At 35.3% G+C, this 17,791-nt stretch overlaps 3 protein-coding genes and 2 non-coding genes across 12 annotated transcripts; all 5 read right to left on the bottom strand.

The window, feature by feature from the left end:
• Positions 1 to 835: 835 nt before the first annotated feature.
• LOC127254599 (probable sugar phosphate/phosphate translocator At1g06470) lies at positions 836 to 6,784 on the bottom strand. 6 transcript variants are annotated; one of them, XM_051279794.1, is made up of 12 exons: positions 6,384 to 6,784; positions 5,799 to 6,301; positions 5,524 to 5,690; positions 4,849 to 4,934; positions 4,253 to 4,302; positions 3,999 to 4,066; positions 3,170 to 3,270; positions 3,016 to 3,028; positions 2,033 to 2,217; positions 1,694 to 1,780; positions 1,406 to 1,500; positions 836 to 1,186 (listed from the first exon to the last, which is right to left on the bottom strand). In XM_051279794.1, exons 2-12 carry the CDS (start codon positions 6,011 to 6,013, stop codon positions 1,078 to 1,080), a joined length of 1,176 nt encoding a protein of 391 aa, XP_051135751.1. In that variant the 5' UTR covers positions 6,014 to 6,301; positions 6,384 to 6,784; the 3' UTR covers positions 836 to 1,077. The 6 variants fall into 6 exon arrangements, with proteins under 6 accessions (XP_051135751.1, XP_051135754.1, XP_051135756.1 ...); XM_051279797.1 differs by having other exon boundaries at positions 2,033 to 2,136; positions 5,799 to 6,784; XM_051279799.1 differs by lacking the exon at positions 5,799 to 6,301.
• A 153-nt stretch (positions 6,785 to 6,937) lies between these two features.
• On the bottom strand, positions 6,938 to 9,273 carry LOC127254600 (60S ribosomal protein L17-1). Its single transcript, XM_051279800.1, has 7 exons — positions 9,185 to 9,273; positions 9,068 to 9,104; positions 8,910 to 8,950; positions 7,614 to 7,844; positions 7,429 to 7,531; positions 7,285 to 7,352; positions 6,938 to 7,175 (listed from the first exon to the last, which is right to left on the bottom strand). The coding sequence occupies exons 1-7, from the start codon at positions 9,185 to 9,187 to the stop codon at positions 7,143 to 7,145; spliced, it is 516 nt and encodes a 171-aa protein (XP_051135757.1). The 5' UTR covers positions 9,188 to 9,273; the 3' UTR covers positions 6,938 to 7,142.
• LOC127255058 (small nucleolar RNA snoR74) lies at positions 8,341 to 8,472 on the bottom strand. Its single transcript, XR_007839559.1, has one exon. It is a non-coding gene; the product is annotated as a small nucleolar RNA snoR74 (small nucleolar RNA).
• On the bottom strand, positions 8,611 to 8,742 carry LOC127255057 (small nucleolar RNA snoR74). The gene has a single exon (XR_007839558.1). It is a non-coding gene; the product is annotated as a small nucleolar RNA snoR74 (small nucleolar RNA).
• A 199-nt stretch (positions 9,274 to 9,472) lies between the features above and the next one.
• Positions 9,473 to 16,698, bottom strand: LOC127254636 (probable LRR receptor-like serine/threonine-protein kinase At1g07650). 3 transcript variants are annotated; one of them, XM_051279851.1, is made up of 24 exons: positions 16,389 to 16,698; positions 16,138 to 16,312; positions 14,816 to 14,887; positions 14,665 to 14,733; positions 14,462 to 14,533; positions 14,216 to 14,287; positions 14,055 to 14,126; positions 13,782 to 13,853; positions 13,609 to 13,680; positions 13,453 to 13,524; positions 13,300 to 13,371; positions 13,052 to 13,123; positions 12,895 to 12,960; positions 12,711 to 12,776; positions 12,589 to 12,627; positions 12,436 to 12,488; positions 11,841 to 12,229; positions 11,562 to 11,757; positions 11,331 to 11,471; positions 11,022 to 11,107; positions 10,673 to 10,883; positions 10,352 to 10,592; positions 10,124 to 10,271; positions 9,473 to 10,042 (listed from the first exon to the last, which is right to left on the bottom strand). In XM_051279851.1, the coding sequence occupies exons 1-24, from the start codon at positions 16,504 to 16,506 to the stop codon at positions 9,683 to 9,685; spliced, it is 3,006 nt and encodes a 1,001-aa protein (XP_051135808.1). In that variant the 5' UTR covers positions 16,507 to 16,698; the 3' UTR covers positions 9,473 to 9,682. The 3 variants fall into 3 exon arrangements, with proteins under 3 accessions (XP_051135808.1, XP_051135807.1, XP_051135810.1); XM_051279850.1 differs by having other exon boundaries at positions 10,989 to 11,107; positions 16,389 to 16,696; XM_051279853.1 differs by lacking the exons at positions 16,138 to 16,312; positions 16,389 to 16,698 and having other exon boundaries at positions 10,989 to 11,107; positions 14,687 to 14,733.
• Positions 16,699 to 17,791: the final 1,093 nt, after the last annotated feature.

The following is a 17,791-nucleotide window of genomic DNA, read 5'->3' as shown; positions in this document are numbered from 1 at the left end:
AATAATAAAATTGAAAAATTTTGTCAAAAGAAACATACCCAATATATCTCACTTGTGGACATTCTAATTGTCTTATGTGGTGAATATATAATCATGTCCATGCAAATGACATGTAAAATTGTTTATTGTCATACAAAATTTTACAGAAAAAAAATAAAATTACAGAGCATAAAACATCACTAATAAAATTACAATAATTTATCATTTTTTTTTCTTTATATAAAATAAGTATTCTTTTTGCACTTAACTTTTACAATTTCTAACAAATATATATTAATATTATTATGATTAAATATTTTATCAATGAACACCAATAGTTGATTTCACTATTTCAAAAGTGGGCTTCCACCACTATTGGATTGAAATTTCTAATTAAAGAATTGACTTGTGGATATATTGCCTTAAAAAAACATGTATATTTATATTTGTCATAATATATACTAAATATTATATTAAATTTTATTATGTAATTAAGTAATATATTTATATTTATTATAAACAAGTATTATCTTATAAACAAATATATAACTATCCTATACGAAAATAAACATAGATTCATAAGTTTTAATTTGCAAGAAAATATTAAAATATTATGAAACATATATATACATATAATATATTTTTTTAAAAAAAGTATTCAATATATATCATTTGAGTTTTGAGTGTTTTTAAAACTAAAATGAATATTTTTTTGTTATTTAAATATATATAATATAACTTCAATATATTTTTAAAAAATAAAAATACATCTAAGTAAACAAATCCAAATAATTGTGTTGATTTTTAAAATTACCATTGCATTGTTTATAAAACTTACATAAGAATTACTGTAGAAAAGAACTTGTTGGATCAAAAGTGTTTTACAAAGACTGTACATTGGTAAATCTAACTTTTCCAAAACTAGTTGAAAAGAACAAAAACAGAAGATTTATACTTCATTCTTGTATAAATATTAGTCTCGGGTAGTCATAAAATAATAATTAAAAATAGAAAATAAAAACTTAAGAAATGGAAAGACACAAATCTGTAAGAAGCTTACTTGCAATGACACATTCCTTCAAATGCAAATTGGATTGTCTAAGAGGTGTCTTCTTCTTCATCTTCCTTATCACTCTGATCAAGAATCGAATACTTCGAAAATGGCGATCCACCGTGGTTGTTCTTGGCCTTTAGCAGCTTCTCGTATCTGATTCGAGTCGAAATTAGAATCAGAACAAACAATTCATCAGTTCAGAAGAAGCACAGATTTGCAGCTTTGTTTTAACCTGTAGTGACATGCAGATTTCATATAACTTCGAAAATGTATCTGGTCACTATGCAATGATCTTACAGATATTATCAACATATGAACTTAAATTTCTTGTCTAGGATCAGAAAAGAATACAGATGAATCTTGATTGCTTACTTGTACCAGTTAAATAAACTGACTCCAACCATGGTGATTGCAAGGCCAACCCCCTTAATCCAAGTGAACTCATCATGGAAGTATAGCACAGCCACCTGAAAAGAACATTCGAGGTTCTGTAATTAGTCGAGGATCGAACATTTCATAGTTGTCTGAGAAGCAGGTACACTCAATGACTTAATCAGTGGAAATCAAGCTGTAGTGTAAATGAAGCTTTTGGCTTGACCAAGAAGCCTAAACCTCAATATATTCGATATAAACTCAATAATAATGTCGCGCTTGGCGTACCAAAATAGTTACGACTTCCTTCACAACCCCGGCTATTGTGACAGTTACTGCACTTGTCACAGACACAAGAATGTACTCAGACAACACCTGAAATAATTTAAACAGGCAAGCATTACTCGCCGAATTAAGATAGCATTTATCGAATCTTAATAACTATGAATTGGCATATCCCTCTAGGACTTTTTAGCTTGTATTCGATGCAATATTTCAATATTTAGACATGGTAAGAAGCATTCGATGTGTAAGGCCTATGACAAAAATAGATATTAGACGATAAGCTAAGAACTTGACAAGAATTTCTGCAATGAATATCAAAATAAGAGATCATGAATTCTTTACCATGACGAAAGCTAGAATTCCCCCAAATGACATCAGTAGACAACTCCTCACTGTATGCCACCAGCTGTTAAAGTAATTGCTCATATTGAACTCATCCCAAGGATCTAACAACAATGACAGTACAGCAGTTGCAACCATCATAACCGGGGCCACATAACTCATCAACGTAAGGGGGTTCTTGAGACCTTGAAACATAACGGTGAAAAAATGACACAGAATAAGATTATATGGTTTCTTGGATCAGATTAACCGTCTATCGTGTAAATAAAACTCTTGAGCATTATCAATGTACTTTTTCTATAACTTGTAAAAGTAAAATATAGGGATAGATATGAAAGCTGGTTTTATTAGACATTAAGGATTGCGTACTTACAAGTATCTCAAAGTAAACAAGGCCTTAGTGGTTAAACGGCATAAAATATCTAGCATCCTTTACTGATAAATTCTTCAGGCTGATTATCCATTCTTGAACATCAATAAGCTTCATTTTTTCATCGAAAAGATCCCCCTAGTCATTTTCCAAAATATTCCTAGAAGTGCAAATGAGGTGGTCTTCTTCGCTAAATGCGGCCCTAAGGGAAACGTTGATCCATCAATTGGACTATAGTTTTCATCTTTATTTTTCCCTACCCTTTTGTCTATGTAGCTAATTTTTAATTCCTCTCCAATAAAATTATATTCATCTCCACAAAATAATGGACTTATGGAAACACACAATCTTTTCTCTATCGAGCATAATGTTTGCTTAGGCAATTGAAATTCATGTAAATGATTCTCCAGCATATACACATTAAATCTTCCAGAATTTTAATGAGCCAAGTGATGTATAATTTTGATGCAACAGAGACAAACAGAACTCAAGTAGACTACCTTCGAAAACTGCATACATTAGTCCAAGGTTTAATTAAGCTAATATGGTGTAACTGTTAGTTAATAAAATTTCCTGATAGTTGTGTAAAAGCCATGTTATAGGGTACACTTACCATAGACTTCTTTCTTCATGGCAGTTTGATATGAACATCGTTGGGCGACAAAATCAAGCACAGACAAGTTAGTGCATTCTCCAAAATCTTAAGCAACAAAAAAAAAGCCAAGGCTTTTTATCATATGGTTGTCAAATTATACTGATGCTCATACCTGGAGAAGAATTTGTGTCATTGTCCACCGTAACCCAGACATAAAAGCCGAAAGCATAACTAATAAAAACCCCCAAAACTCAAATTCTGTCTCCTTTGCAGCTGCATTATACACACAAACAGATCAAGTTGTATTTACTAGTTAAAAATGCATAATATGCCTCATAAGCTGATTATTAGACCTTAGCTAAAGCAAAACTTTATTCCATTGTTGTATATATCCACTTAATTTGTCAAGTACAAGGAAAAATACATTATTGCGAAATCAAAATATTTGATATTATCTAGAACACATTCTCAACATACATGTCAGTTTTAGAGAATTTCAAACACACTGAAGAATGATAATTATTATGAAGATCTCCCTATATAATAAAACTATACCAATAAAGATCATGAAAGAAAATGGAGAAAAGGTACAAGAGTCTAAGCAATATTAAAATGAACTTACATTTTTTCTGTGAAGTTACCTAAATAACTTATGATTTTGAACAACTACTTTTAACAAAATCACATTTTATTAGATAAAGGAAGTATTATATCAGACGAATAATTAATGAAATATAAACAGAGAACTATTAGTCCTTTACTACGATGAAATTGATAGAATCTGTTTGGAGTTGGGACAATTGTTTGTCTTGTAATTTAAATTCAAAAGTGTAATTACTTCACTTTATGTTTTTCATTCCCATAGAGAAATTCCAAAACTCCTCATTTTACCCCTTCTTTTTCAGGTTCATCTATGTCAATACTAGTTTAATTAAATAGATAAATACTAGGTTTTATTCAATGATATCATAGGAAAAAAGTGCATTTCGAATACATGTTACCTGTTAATAATACACCCATGGAGATGATTAAGATTATTCCAAGCAGCTCAACACTTGGAGACTCCAATCTTGGTCGTATCAAAACAAATACACGTACAACAAAACAAAACAGAGGTGAATCAGATGGCAACAAATTTTGTGTAACATTTAAAATGCTAGATCTTGAATAATTATCATGTCTAGAGGTTCAACTAACATTTATAGTATGCAGCAGAGAGATAGGATGTATTATAAATAAGTTAACTGGTAACTACCTGAAAGCAAAGGCAAACAGTAGAAGAAATATTGGTGATGCTGATTTACACTGCATAGAACAAATAAGGACTTAGTTATCTAAATATGAGATACACAAACTCAAAGCCTGGTTGGTTTTTCAACACGAACTCAACACTGTTCCTCTATGATAACTCATTTATAAGAGAGTGTCGAAAAGGATAATCTGGGAACATAAATGAAAATTTATAAAGCTTGTGGAAAGTTGAATCTTCTTAAACAGATAATTGAACATCTGACATTTCTGCTCAATCTTTCTCTTTCTTTTTTGTTAATTTACTAAGCATGCCCATCTATGACATTCATTTAAATTTTGTTGCTGAATATATAATAAATTTCAACAATAAGATCAAACCAATATTTATAGGATCTCCATCAAAATGAATAACTGTTGGCTTCAATTCTAGGCTGATTCATCTCACCTGTGCTTTCCTCCTTCATTTAAATAGTTAATCACACACATTAAGCATACATACCAAGAGGACAATTCGAATTGTCATCAATTAACTGCCATAGAAACTAGACTTTTAAGAAGGGATGAATGACCATGAAATATGATCAAAGAAAATTGACTAACCATGGTGGCAAAGGTAACAGAGATGAAAACCAGGGAGGCATTGCTTAAATCAATATCCAACGCAGTGCTGACAGCCGTCGGTACAACTGTGAAAGGTAAAGGCCATCTGTACCATTAGTTGTTAGAGAAGTTAATGATACTAACAAATTACGTAGAAGGGAAATACCAATTTAAAGTAACACTATTTTTAAACAAATATGAACTTATGTTATCCTTGGACATGGATCGAATGGTTGAATTCTTAAGCACAGCCCCTTCTCCTAATTAGGTACATCATTAAGCTCGGTATATTTAGTGAGTTAAGATTACTTTAATCAATCAATCATGTAGTAATCAATAGATTCAAGATGTAGTCCATAACTAGCCCTGGCATAAAATATCATCAATTAAGGTGAAAGTTGAAGGACATTAGCATTGTGATCATAATAATTTATGCACAGGTGAAAGTAATCTGAAGAGCTCCGATCAGTTTCACTTATATAACACTCACTACTAAGTTCATTACTTACATCTAAGAAGGTAAGTCATTAAACACTTCGTTTTTTTCCCCATATTTGAAGAAAGAATTTGTAGACAAAACACATGAATAACAACAACACACACACAAAAGTACCATTTTATAACTTCTTTCATATGACTAAATAGTGCCAAAAAGAGTCACCTTGTTGCTCCCACCTTTGGATAAATAGTCCCTCCAGGACATGACTGGGGAATGATGCTTGTCAGGCCAAAACCTTGTTATAGCCATTGACAAAGTAGCTTGAATAGCAAAATGAATGGTGTTCATCAATAGCGGAGCAGGGAATCTCCCCATATGATCCCCAAGTAAAGTTTTATTATACCTAAAAACAACAGAGATATTAACAATACAACAGCTTAAACATTTCAGAATCTATAATACATGAATTCCACAAGGAAACTAATTACTAATGAAGCAAGAAAGCACTCACAGTGTGAGTAATGTACTGACTGTGTACCAGACGAATATAAAAAACGCCGTTTTCAGCAAGTATGCTACTGTAATCGAACTTTCTGATTCCAATTGAGATGAGCTACGGTAGTCCATAAGATTAAAGCTATTCGAGCTAGTGTTACATCCTTTATCAATCATAAGAGGTTCGAAATCATTACAAGGCACATCGCCAATTTCGGGATCAACTTCCATCCTTTCTTGAAAGTTAATTCGATCCAAATCTCTTGGTATCTAAGCTTCTTTCCTTAGGCAAATGCTGTCCAACTAAGGACAATCCAAAATCAAAATCATTTTCGGATACAACCCCCTCGCCTAATCTAGGTGCATTATGTGTCCATCCCCATTCCCCAACTTGCATACACTTATACAAATTTCAAACCACTCATTGCATTCACTGCACATTGTGAGAGACATTTAAAATGAAATCAATAGACACAAAAAATAAACCATTTCTTTGTTTTGCAGCATTTCGTCGAACACCTAAAGGGCAGACAATGCAGAGAAATCGTTAACCTCTACCGGTTCCAAATTCCTTCCGAACTACGTCAAATTCAAATTTTACCTCTTTCAATTGCGCAAACTGTCCAAATTCTAACGAATATCCTGAAGAAATCGAAACACAAACTTTTTTCAACTAAGGTCAAATGCAACCTAAAAACAAAAGACCGCATCATCCCATGAATACGAGTAAATTTCTACTTGAGAATCAAAATTGACCACAGATATCAAAGTCTCTTTAAAGATTTCTTGCAAAATTATAGGATCTTTTTTCACATATGCAAAACTCAAGGTAGTCCCTGTGACCAGACACGTTGCAATATATTATTAGTTTCAATTTACCCAAAATCATGATTTGCACTTTTTGATCTATTTTTGGACTGTGGGAATAAATTAATTAACATTATTTATAATAAAACTAAAATTATAATTTTTTTTTCATATTAATAAGTAGGGATGTTTTTTCCCTTTTAACTCGATTAAAAAATATAGCAATTTATCAAATAAAGTTGAATGGGTTTTTCATATTGATTGTATTCTGTTTAATTCTCACAAAAAAACAGACCTATAGATTAGAGTCAAATTCCCTTTTCCATGTAGCATTAACAAATGTAAAGATAATGCAATAGTAGCTTCCTTGCACCATATAGCAAGTTCGCCAATTTTGAACTCTCAATAGTTGTCGAAGGAAAATCCAAAAGGGAAATACATACAATAATCTTTTCCAACAAAAATTAAAAAGACAAAAAGAGGGGGGAACAAAAGCCGCAGATTACTCCCATTAATGTCGCTAAGGAAAGCACAGCAACTATGGTTTCTTCATCTAGGCCTTCCTGGTTGCCAGCTGGGACTCAGGCTGCCGGAAAAATATATCAATTGCAGGTCAGAAAACGGTGTAAACAAACATGGAGGAAGAAATATGCCCGTGTGACAAAACAAAGAGGAAAGAATGGGGCACATTTTACCTCTTTCTTGACGGGCTCCTCCTTCTCAGATAGGATCACCTCGATGTGGCACGGGGATGACATATATGCTGTAAATGAAATCAGTAAAATGAATTTTGCAAGAACCGACAGACAGGTGGTTAAATGAATGAAATGTCTGCTTACGATTTATTCTTCCGTGAGCTCGGTAAGTACGGCGCCTCTGCTTCTGAGCCTGATTGACCTGGATGTGAGAGATGTGGAGAGAATCCACATCCAAGCCTTTGACCTGCAACAAAAAAAGTGTAATTGGGATTGTAAAGTGCAAAGCAACAAATCATTTATAAAGAATTAGGAGACAATATATATACCTCAGCATTGCTTTCAGCATTTTTCAGCAGATCCAGGATGAACTTGGCCGATTTTGCAGGCCAACGTCCCTGTCCATTTGAATGCCTGTTTTTTGCTTGTGCAGTTCGGCCAACACCTCCACAAAAGCGAGTAAAGGGTATGGCCTGCTTGTGTGCAATTACATCCTCCAAGTACCGCTTGGCCTTGTTAAGAGGGAGTTTCCTAATAGCATGGGCAGTTTCCCTAGTGTTCTACACAAATGAAATTAATCAGTCAGCTTTGTAACTAAAGTTATTAGATCAAATAAGCAGCATACATAATGAGATAGATCCATAGTGCAACAGAAAGTAGCAATCAATGTTTACAACTAACCCTTCAAGAACAGTCTATTTAACATGTCAGTGCACTTTCAAGCTAATAGCCTCAAGACACCGTAAATATATCAAGATTAAAATCCCTCATTGTTTAGGAAATAAGATTTGCAATATTATATCATCAAGGGTAATTCAACATTCTCTTGGACACACTACAGCAATTTAACCACAAATAATTTAGTAGGAAACCAATCATACATCTGGAATAAACCAATACTCAGAATCAATCTTTTCCTAATTCGTTCATCATATTCAAGGAGAGCACATACCAACAATATATACACAGCGGGGATAGTGTATAAGTACAAGTCTCAACATTAGCAGGAAGTAGTCTGTAAATAAAGACCAAACTCTATCTTTAGAAACAAACTAAAGATATTGCATTGTTTACTGAACCATCAATCATTGAAATAGCTCAATAGGTTCACCCAATAACATTGCCATTTTTTATCCCTGTGGTTTACGAGAGAACTGTTCACATATGGCAACAGATCCCTGCTTTTTTCATCAGGTTTACATGCATAATCCCTCATAGAAGATCCAAACGCCACAAAAGACAAGAAAAAAGCAAAACTAAAAAGTAGTTATAGAAACCAATAACAGTTGATTAGTGCCTAAATTACAACACAAACAATCGAAATAAAGATATTCCATTGTTTACTGAACCATCAATCATCGAAATAGCTCAATAGGTTCACCCAATAACATTGCCATTCTTTATCCCTGAAGTTTACGAGAGAACTGTTCACATATGGCAACAGATCCCTGCTTTTTTCATCAGGTTTACACGCATAATCCCTCATAGAAGATCCAAAGGCCACAAAAGACAGGAAAAACATAAATAAAAATAGTTATACAAACCACTAACAGTTGATTAGTGCCTAAATTACAACACAAACAATCGAAAATCATACGCCGACCAACAATATTTAAAATCCGAACCTTGAAGTGGACTCGCAGTTGAGATCCCCGAGCATTGCAAGCTACCAAAAAAAAAAAAACACAGTAAATCAACAGTAATTAGCAAATCAAATTTAAAGAATTGCAATTACACCAAGAGATTAAAGAACAAAACGCAGGCTAAAGTACAACGAAATTACATTTGGTAGGGTTATCGGGCTCTCTCGAATACTTCACCTGCAGCAAAAAACACCATTCGATGAAATATTAAGACAAATCATTCTCCAAATCCAAGAACCTGATTATAGTAGACGTACCATTGTCTCTGTTGAAGCGGCGGCGCTGCGGACTACTCAGGACGAATCTTTCTTCGACGGCAGTGGAGCAAAGGCAAGGAATGCTGCTGCGCCATCCTTTCTATATATAGAACCCTAATTTAGTGGGCCGGTGTAAAATGGGCCGGCCGATTTAGACTGGAAGCCGTACTCTATCGTGTTAAGTATTTTAAATTATATGAATCGGGCTTATTCAGCGTTACAGTTATTTATTCTTTAATGTTAAAATTTTTCATATATTCCTTTTTATAAAAAAATTAGTTTTGTAATTTAATCCGAAACAAATAATATCTTTGCTATTTCAGCAATAGTTTCATATCATTTTAGATACATTGTTGTATGAACCTTTAAAAATCAACAATTAATATATATTGGGTTGTTGATTTATACTATAACAGCCACACACTTGATGACTTGATGCTAATACATAACTTCTACAAGCCTAATTTTAAAACTTGAATCCAACGGCTCTTTAATTAATTAGCCCTCTTCAGCTATCCCATTTCCGTCCTTCTCTACATTGGAGTGAGATGAGTCAGTATACAGCTCATTTGTCGACGTGCTCCGGCTAACTTCCGGCTGCTGCCAGAAATGGTTCCTTATCGCCTGAAACTTGGGATCCACGGCCGAAAAGCCCGGATCCGAAAGCAAGTCCTGGACCGGAGTCCGACCCTCGAGCATGCTCACCACTTGCGACATGATCGGCCGCAGAGTCGGGGCTGCATTGGTGCACAGAAGGGCCACATTCAGCAGCACCATCGCCTCTTCCGACGAGTACGCAGATCCCAAATCGGGATCCACCAGCTCCAGAAGACTGCCCCTCTCTTGCAGAACGTAGGCCTGATTATAGACGAATAGATCGATTAATAAGGCTCGATAAAATGGACTATGGAGAAATGGAAATGCGGATGCTATGTGTACCCAGTCGAGAAGATAGACGAAATCCTCCGGTCGATAATTGGTGTTGCTTTTACCGCTGATGATCTCCAGTGCCACCACGCCGAAGCTGTAGACATCCGCTTTGTTAGTGAGGTAGCCGCGCATTGCATACTCCGGCGCCATGTAACCTCTGCAAGACGACAGATAATCCGTTGATAAGTGTTCCAAAAAGTGTATGATGTCGGGAGTAAAGGAGGAAGAAGAACGTACATAGTCCCGGCAATTCGAGTGCTGATGTGAGTCTTATCGTCTTCGATGAGCTTAGCGAGGCCAAAATCGGATATCTTTGCATTCAGATTCTTGTCGAGCAAAACGTTGCTAGTCTTGATGTCTCGATGGACTATCTTCAGCCTCGATTCTTCGTGGAGGAAAGCTAGGCCTTTTGCAATGCCGAGACAAACTTTAATCCTCGTTGGCCAATCGAGCTTCAACTTTTTCTCGGTGTCCTTTCCTAGGAAATGTAAGAGGATGGATTCATCATGGAAGTGAATCGAATCATAGAGCCTCGGCTGATACGAAAACGATACTCACCGAATAGTGCACGGGATACACAATTGTTCTCCATGTACTCATAGATTAGCATCAAGTTATTGCCTTCAACACAGCAGCCGTAAAGCTTTACTAGATTCGGGTGCTGCAGCGCAGAAATCATTCCTACTTCGTTGACGAATTCGCGTGTTCCCTGTTTCGACTTCGAGGAGAGCTGCTTCACTGCAATTATCGTTCCATCTGACAACAGCCCCTGCGTCGCGTTAGAGAAGAGTCAGTTTTTTATTTAATCAACAGAAAAAGACATGAAAGTGTAAGAAGTTTCGTCAACTAAGCACATATGCTAATACAACAGTACCTTGTAAACTGAGCCGAAGCCGCCCTCACCTACCTTGTTTTCTGGATCAAAGTTCTTTGTTGCAGCCTTGATCTGCTTCAATGAGAAGAGCCCTGTTTGCAGATCAAGGCCTCGAAGCTCTGTCCAAACAAATCAATACGTTACATCAAACTTTTTTGTATGCCACAAAATTATATTGCTTGCGTAAATGGCTCTCGAAAGCTACATAGCATTTCAAGAGCTCAGACAAGAATGATCTGCTTAGGCTCGATTGCATGGATCTCAATACAAAATTCTTGTGAGGATATTCATTAAGTGTTCAAATGAAAGTCGAGCAAGCTAACTTTCTGGGAAGCGTAGTACCTTTATCGACAGGAGTTTTCCCTCCAAGGTAGCCTTTCTTTCTCAAGATGACTAGAATCAGAGCTACAAGTAATGCTCCAGCCACTGCTCCACCAGCCACAGCAGGCGTATTTATCTTGTGGAATACCGGTGGTTTAAAATCTGCAATATAGAGGCATCAAGAGTCTTCAATCTTGTAGGATCTTCGAAGTTTTATCATGAAGCAAATTGCTAAGGATAAAAGAAACTTACTAGGATCCACAGATATGGCAGATATAAGAGGCCCATAAGTTCCACGCTGTGGAATACCAGTCGTTCCTCTCCCCGCCCAGTACAGATGAATCTTCAGAGTGTGGCTCGTTATCGCTACAGTGAATTTTCGCACAAGAGGCTTACCCGGTCCGCCAGCCTCGTCAGCAATGTTGAAATCCTTCAACACTAACTTTTCCTGCATGAATCAGTTCAATAAGCATCACAACATAATGGAAGATTCAGCAGCAAAAGGCTCAGTGTGAGTGTAACCACAAGTACCTGCAAGTAGACGTCGAATATGCGCCTGCCAAGGCTGTTGAACGTGCTACCGTTGGTAAAAGCAATTTCTGCAAAGTGAAGCTTCACAGTGTAGTTTCCATTTAGGAGACAAAGGCCATAATAAGTGAGCGAAAGGGGAGAGACGCGTGCAGTTTTGTACAGCTCTGATACTGGCTCAGTGACATTATATAATGTAGAAACATTGGTCGCTATGTAGTTATCAGAATCTAAATCATTGTCCATGAAGTTCCCGGTGCTGCTGAACGCCCAGTGGTTTTGTTTTGGGTAATACATGGAAGCACCTCTGGGTTCCGAATCAGCATCAAATGTCGAATCTCCAGGGATGTTTATTTGTTTGCCGCCACAATTGATGTGCAATGAGTAATGCTCTGTCGATTGGAAATTCCGAAATGTATATCATGAGCTGACAGGAACAGTTAATAACATATATACATATATATAACATTCGACCCTGAAAGTGTCATAGGCTAAAATTGAAGTGTCGATAACTCTCGCTTTGAATCAATGCATTTAGATATTGCAATTTGAATGACATAAAATAAGCAAACTGTGCAAGATTATAGGAAGTACTAACGCTTTTTTCTGGGGTCTGAGCATGGAAACTCCTGCCTCATGCACGGATGAACTCTACAATTATATAAAGCTTTGTCATAAGATTAATGGTATAGTTCAAGAATGTATAGCCTTGAAGTTGAATGATAGATTTAAAACAAAGATATCGTCTTACGGTTCAGTAGCTGCTGATGAAAAACTCTCCACCAAATTCCTGAAGGAAATGAACCAGTTAAATCTTCATGCAACATGAAAATCCATAAATAACAAAGAAAAACAAATATGTGAAGGACTTACACACTCCCTCGTGGGCACTCAGACGGGGTGGAACTTTCGGAGGTGAAGTTGTTAAGAGATAGATCGCTGTTTGCCAAATAGTATGAACAATATGAGAAACAATATTACACAAAACTACAATGCTGCAAAATCATCAGGAAATACACTTTAACAGAGGAATGTAGCTTGAGCTAAGTCACTTAACGCATTCTTATTTCGTTCTAGGATCCACATAGGAATTTGTCCAGTAAGTTCATTTCCCGTCAAATACCTGAAATGAAAAACTGATTATTTCTAATCGAGCACGAATATAATCATATGAGAAAGGCCAAAGGTTTGGTCAGCAGATGATCCGCACTTACAGAAAATCAACCCTGGTAAGACGGCTGAAAGCAGCTGGAATTTCTCCAGTCAAATTATTAAAGCTTAGGTCCCTACATTGCAAAGCTTAGCATAAGATTTCATCGACCATACTATGTAGAAGCATATTAGGCTATGCATTAAGTGAAACTATTTGGGAATGAAAACAGAAAGACAGTATTTATAAACAAGTGTCTTAAGCTGCAGATTCTACAGCAATGAGATGTAGCAAAATGTGTAATATGCTTACAAGACTTTCAAAGTCTTCATGTCTGCAATGTAATCAGGGATCTGGCCATGTATTAAGCAACTTCGGAGTATCCTACAGACAAAGAGCTTAGCAACATCAAAACAGTCTATTTTCTAGCATTAGCACTATAGCTGGGAAAAGATTTAATCTTACAGCACTTTGAAGGACTTTATTTTGCTTAGAGGGGGAAACACAGATCCTCCACCTGTTAAATCACTGATCCTCCTGAAAATCTTAAGTTGGAGTATAAAACACGAGGCATGCATAGAAAAATAAAATGAATAGGAGAAAAATAAAATAGACGCTCACAAATCAGTCAATTTTGTTAGGGCTGAGATAGAAGAAGGGATTGGTCCCTTGAGAGAGCAACCTTGCATATGCCTACATTAACACACCGCCGTTAACAAGGTCTCTACATGTTGTCTTGCTCTGAGTTAAACTAGTGTGTTATGAATAGTCCATACAAGTAAAGGGTTACATACAGTTTTTCAATTTGCGTCCAGCTGCTGATAAAATTGGGAATATGTCCAGTGAAGTTATTGTCATTTATCCTCCTAAAATTTGTCACATGAAATGATAAACTTTCAAGGAAATATTATGGAATCCACAAATAGAAAAATGGTAGCATGATGTATAAAAGATTTTCTACAAAAAGAAACAGGTGAGAGTTTTTCTTAGAGAAGTGATCAAGTGAACTTTACTAGATAGTGAATACATATGCTTGAGATAATTTGAATTGAACAGTCATTACTCACAGATCAATTAAGGAGGTAAGCTTCGAAAAGGCCTCTGGTAAATCTCCTGTGAATGTATTTGATGATAAAACACTGAAAGGATGGAATCAGATCTAGTCTGGAGGAAAGCATAAGTGAATTTAAGGATACAGAATACACTATTTAAAGCCAAAAGCACTTACAGTTTTTTCAAGTTGACCAATAGGCCGATTTTGGAAGGAATAGACCCAGAAAATTGGTTACCCTCAAGACTCCTGCATTTATACAGGAAACTCAATCTCAACTCGAACGTAAAAACAATTAATACATGGAAACAGCTTATAACATGAGCAAGAAGGAGAGTAATATCAAGAAGGAGTTTGATGGTTTAATCAGCACAAAGAAATTGGAGCAGTAAGAGCACTAATTTAAAGGAGCTTGAAACATACAGGTTTACAAGGGTGGTCATTTTGGTAATCATCTCTGGAAATGGACCAGATAATCTGTTTCCCATGAAAGACCTGCATATATTCAACCCCGCCAAAAAAAAGCACATAACTTCAATCCACTTTGTACTATGAATGGCAATGAAACATTGTTTTTACTTGAGCTATATACATCAATATTAAAAAGCCTAGGAAAAGGGATTTACAAATCAACCAAACTCATTTTACCCCACTGAAGAGGTATGGAACCATTGAAGTTATTACGACTGAGATCCCTGTACAGCAAGGGAATAAAATTCAGAGACAAACAGAGATCAAAACTTTAATAGACTCAAATCCATTTCATTGATGGCTCACAAATGCGTAAGATGGCGAAGTTTGGCAAATTCCGGCGGAACGCCTCCTGTTAGATTCTGGGATTTCAAAGCTCTGCAGCAGTTCAAGGGGCAGAGTTAGAAACAACTTGACAAAACATATTTGTTAATTATACAGTAGTATCAGTTGATAGTGGATTTTTATCGAATTCTCATGCATGAAATATAGAAATCTTGTGGGGTTGCAACATGTAAAAGAAGAAATTATGATACTTCTCTAATTAAATTTTAGAGACAACTAAATATCATAGTCAAATAGTGGCTATTAACACCAGTCAATCGGATATACCTCCATTCAAAATCACGGTAGCTTTTGCGGGACATGCGACCATACTCAAATTTTAAATGTGTGACTTGATCCCATGCAACTGATCAAGCCTACCATCTAACACATTTATTTTCACAGTGCCAACAACTAACTTCAAGATTATGACCCATTGGAAAGACAAAAGAAAGAAAGAAACAAATAAGTTGCAGCAGGCATTGTGTCTGCATCCATCAAGACTATATATGCCCCTTAATTAAAAACACAATCCTCAGTTAATTTTTAAAACCCAATGAACACCTACTTCACAGTCATTTCAAATCTATATGAACAAATAATCTTCTGATTGTGGAACTTGATTGGGTGGACACGCTACAGTGCACTGAATTTAAACAATTCAATACAAGACAAGCCATGTTGTCTTCATTGAATTGAATTAAAGGTTGTGGGACTCTCAGACATTGGGGTCCTCAGCCAACCACTGTACAGCTGGAAGATGGAAAAACAATCATTAGAAAGTCAACGGCTGAGCGATCCAGAGTTGACTGGTTGCCCAGTCAACACTACTCTGCCATGAACTCATCGACATCTCCAGCCATCTAGAAAGTTATTAGTTTCACACAACCACCAAGTCGAGATTTTCAGACACCAATATGAAACAGCAAAGGATTCCCATACGTAATAAAAAAGTGCATACAAACCCTCTGCAGCTTCCACATTTTAAGGAAATTAATCACACAAGATTTTCCAATCTTAAACTCTAAATTCCTTATTAGAGCCATTACTGAGACAACTTTCCATGCTTGATTTTCTAGTTAGAGCTGGAACACTACATTTTCTTTTACCCAATAGACTACTTCCTCCAAAGATTTGATTTGAATCTGATAAACATAAGTTACTCTCTAACAAGCAGTAACTAATAAAAACTACCGACATTAGCAAGCAAACAAAGCTCTGGTTGAAATTAGTGTTCAAGATCGAACTTCAATTTTATCCAGATTGAATCTACAAAGTTGAGATGAAGGATGTGAGCAACTTACATGCCAACAACATGGCAAGTAGAATTCTGATCAAAAGTGCAGTCACAAGTAACAGAGCTCTCGAATCCTTTCCTGAGAATGGGCAAACTCCAATTCCCCTCTCCACTGCACGGATCCTTGCTGAAATCCCAATCCTTCTTCCCCATTTTCCTCCCAATCTCCTTCAACGCCCTAACTGCATACAAATTTCAAAAACAAGTAAATAAAACCCTAAATTTGACTCACTCACTAACTCACTTTCGTGTTATTACCTTCATCCTGGCGCAGCTGCGGCGGCTTCTCGGCAGCTGAATCGGAAAAGCTCAAGAAAATCAAAATGAAGTAGTATATTGGAAGTGCGGAGCTACTTGTGGCATTATTCCTCTTCATTCTTTCTAGCTAGGTTCTCCTCTCATAGAGATGTTGTACTAACTAACTAACTATCCATCCCCTTGGTGTGTCTGCCATTGACAATGGAGGCATGGAGCTGCTATAAAAGAAGGAGATATTTTCCATGTGGGGAAAGGGACAGCCTCTCTCTCTCTCTCTCCGTGTCTAGGACTGGGCTCGTCTTCATATGTGGAATTTGGCAGCATCCATTCCACATTTCCATAGCCATAAAATGCATCCAGTCAGATTCTAATAACAATTCTTTTTTTATTCTATTGCTGCACAGCACTCAACTCATTTCTCTGTCAAGGATTCAATCAATCCACTAGGTTGCTGTCCCTACTCCCTACTGCTTAAGGTTACTTTATCCGATTTTGAAGTGAGATGTTTTTAATACTATAAAATTATATAAATAGAGAAATAAAATCTGGAAATTTAATTTACAGGTTTATTCACTTTCTGTTTTAGATGTGTAATTTTTTTAATTTTTTTTTTGCTGAATTCAATGAATTATATTGATTATATAAATAATAGTAATATATATTTTATATTTAATTACTACATAAAAAAGAAATATAACTTTCAGTTTCAAAATATAAATACATAATTATATACCATCCAATATATAAAAACAATTAATTTGATTCCTCTTTAGTCCAGCTTTTGAATATGTTATATTTAGGGTTTGTTATTTTAGTCCGATTTTTTAAAATTTTACTATTTGAATTACGTTGTTTTTCGACTATCTCGAAATATCATCAAATATTTTTTTTTACTAAATACAGCAATATAAATGTAATTATTAACATATATGTTAATTGAATATATGACTGTGTTTGTTTGTGAAGATTGTTGAAAAAAAAAAAATTATATGAAATTTAAATTGTACCAAAAATATAATAATAAATATGAATAATATATTAATATTTTAAAAAAGACATCAAAAAAGAAAAAAAGAACAAAGTTATAGTTACTTTATTATAACACTAAGGGTGTGTTTACCTGTGAAACTTGATTTTTCGATTTAAAGTATCAAGTCAAACACTCATTTTTTATTTATTTTATTATATTAAAATTTATTTTTACATTCAAAATATAACATCAATACATATTTATATCACATTAAATAACAATTTAAATTCAAAATTTTATTATTTAAAATCAAAACTTAAAATCAAAATCATACAAGGAAACACCAGCTAAACTTCCACTAACAAAATTAAAAGAAAACACTTCGGGTGTATTTTTTTGGGATTTGAATTTTGAGTTGAGATTTGAATAATAA

Source organism: Andrographis paniculata, unplaced genomic scaffold, assembly GCF_009805555.1.
Source record: "Andrographis paniculata isolate CXL003 unplaced genomic scaffold, ASM980555v1 Contig52END, whole genome shotgun sequence".
NCBI classification, from domain to species: domain Eukaryota; kingdom Viridiplantae; phylum Streptophyta; class Magnoliopsida; order Lamiales; family Acanthaceae; genus Andrographis; species Andrographis paniculata.
Note: the sequence above shows the minus strand (reverse complement) of the source record. Positions and strands in the feature narration are given on the sequence as shown.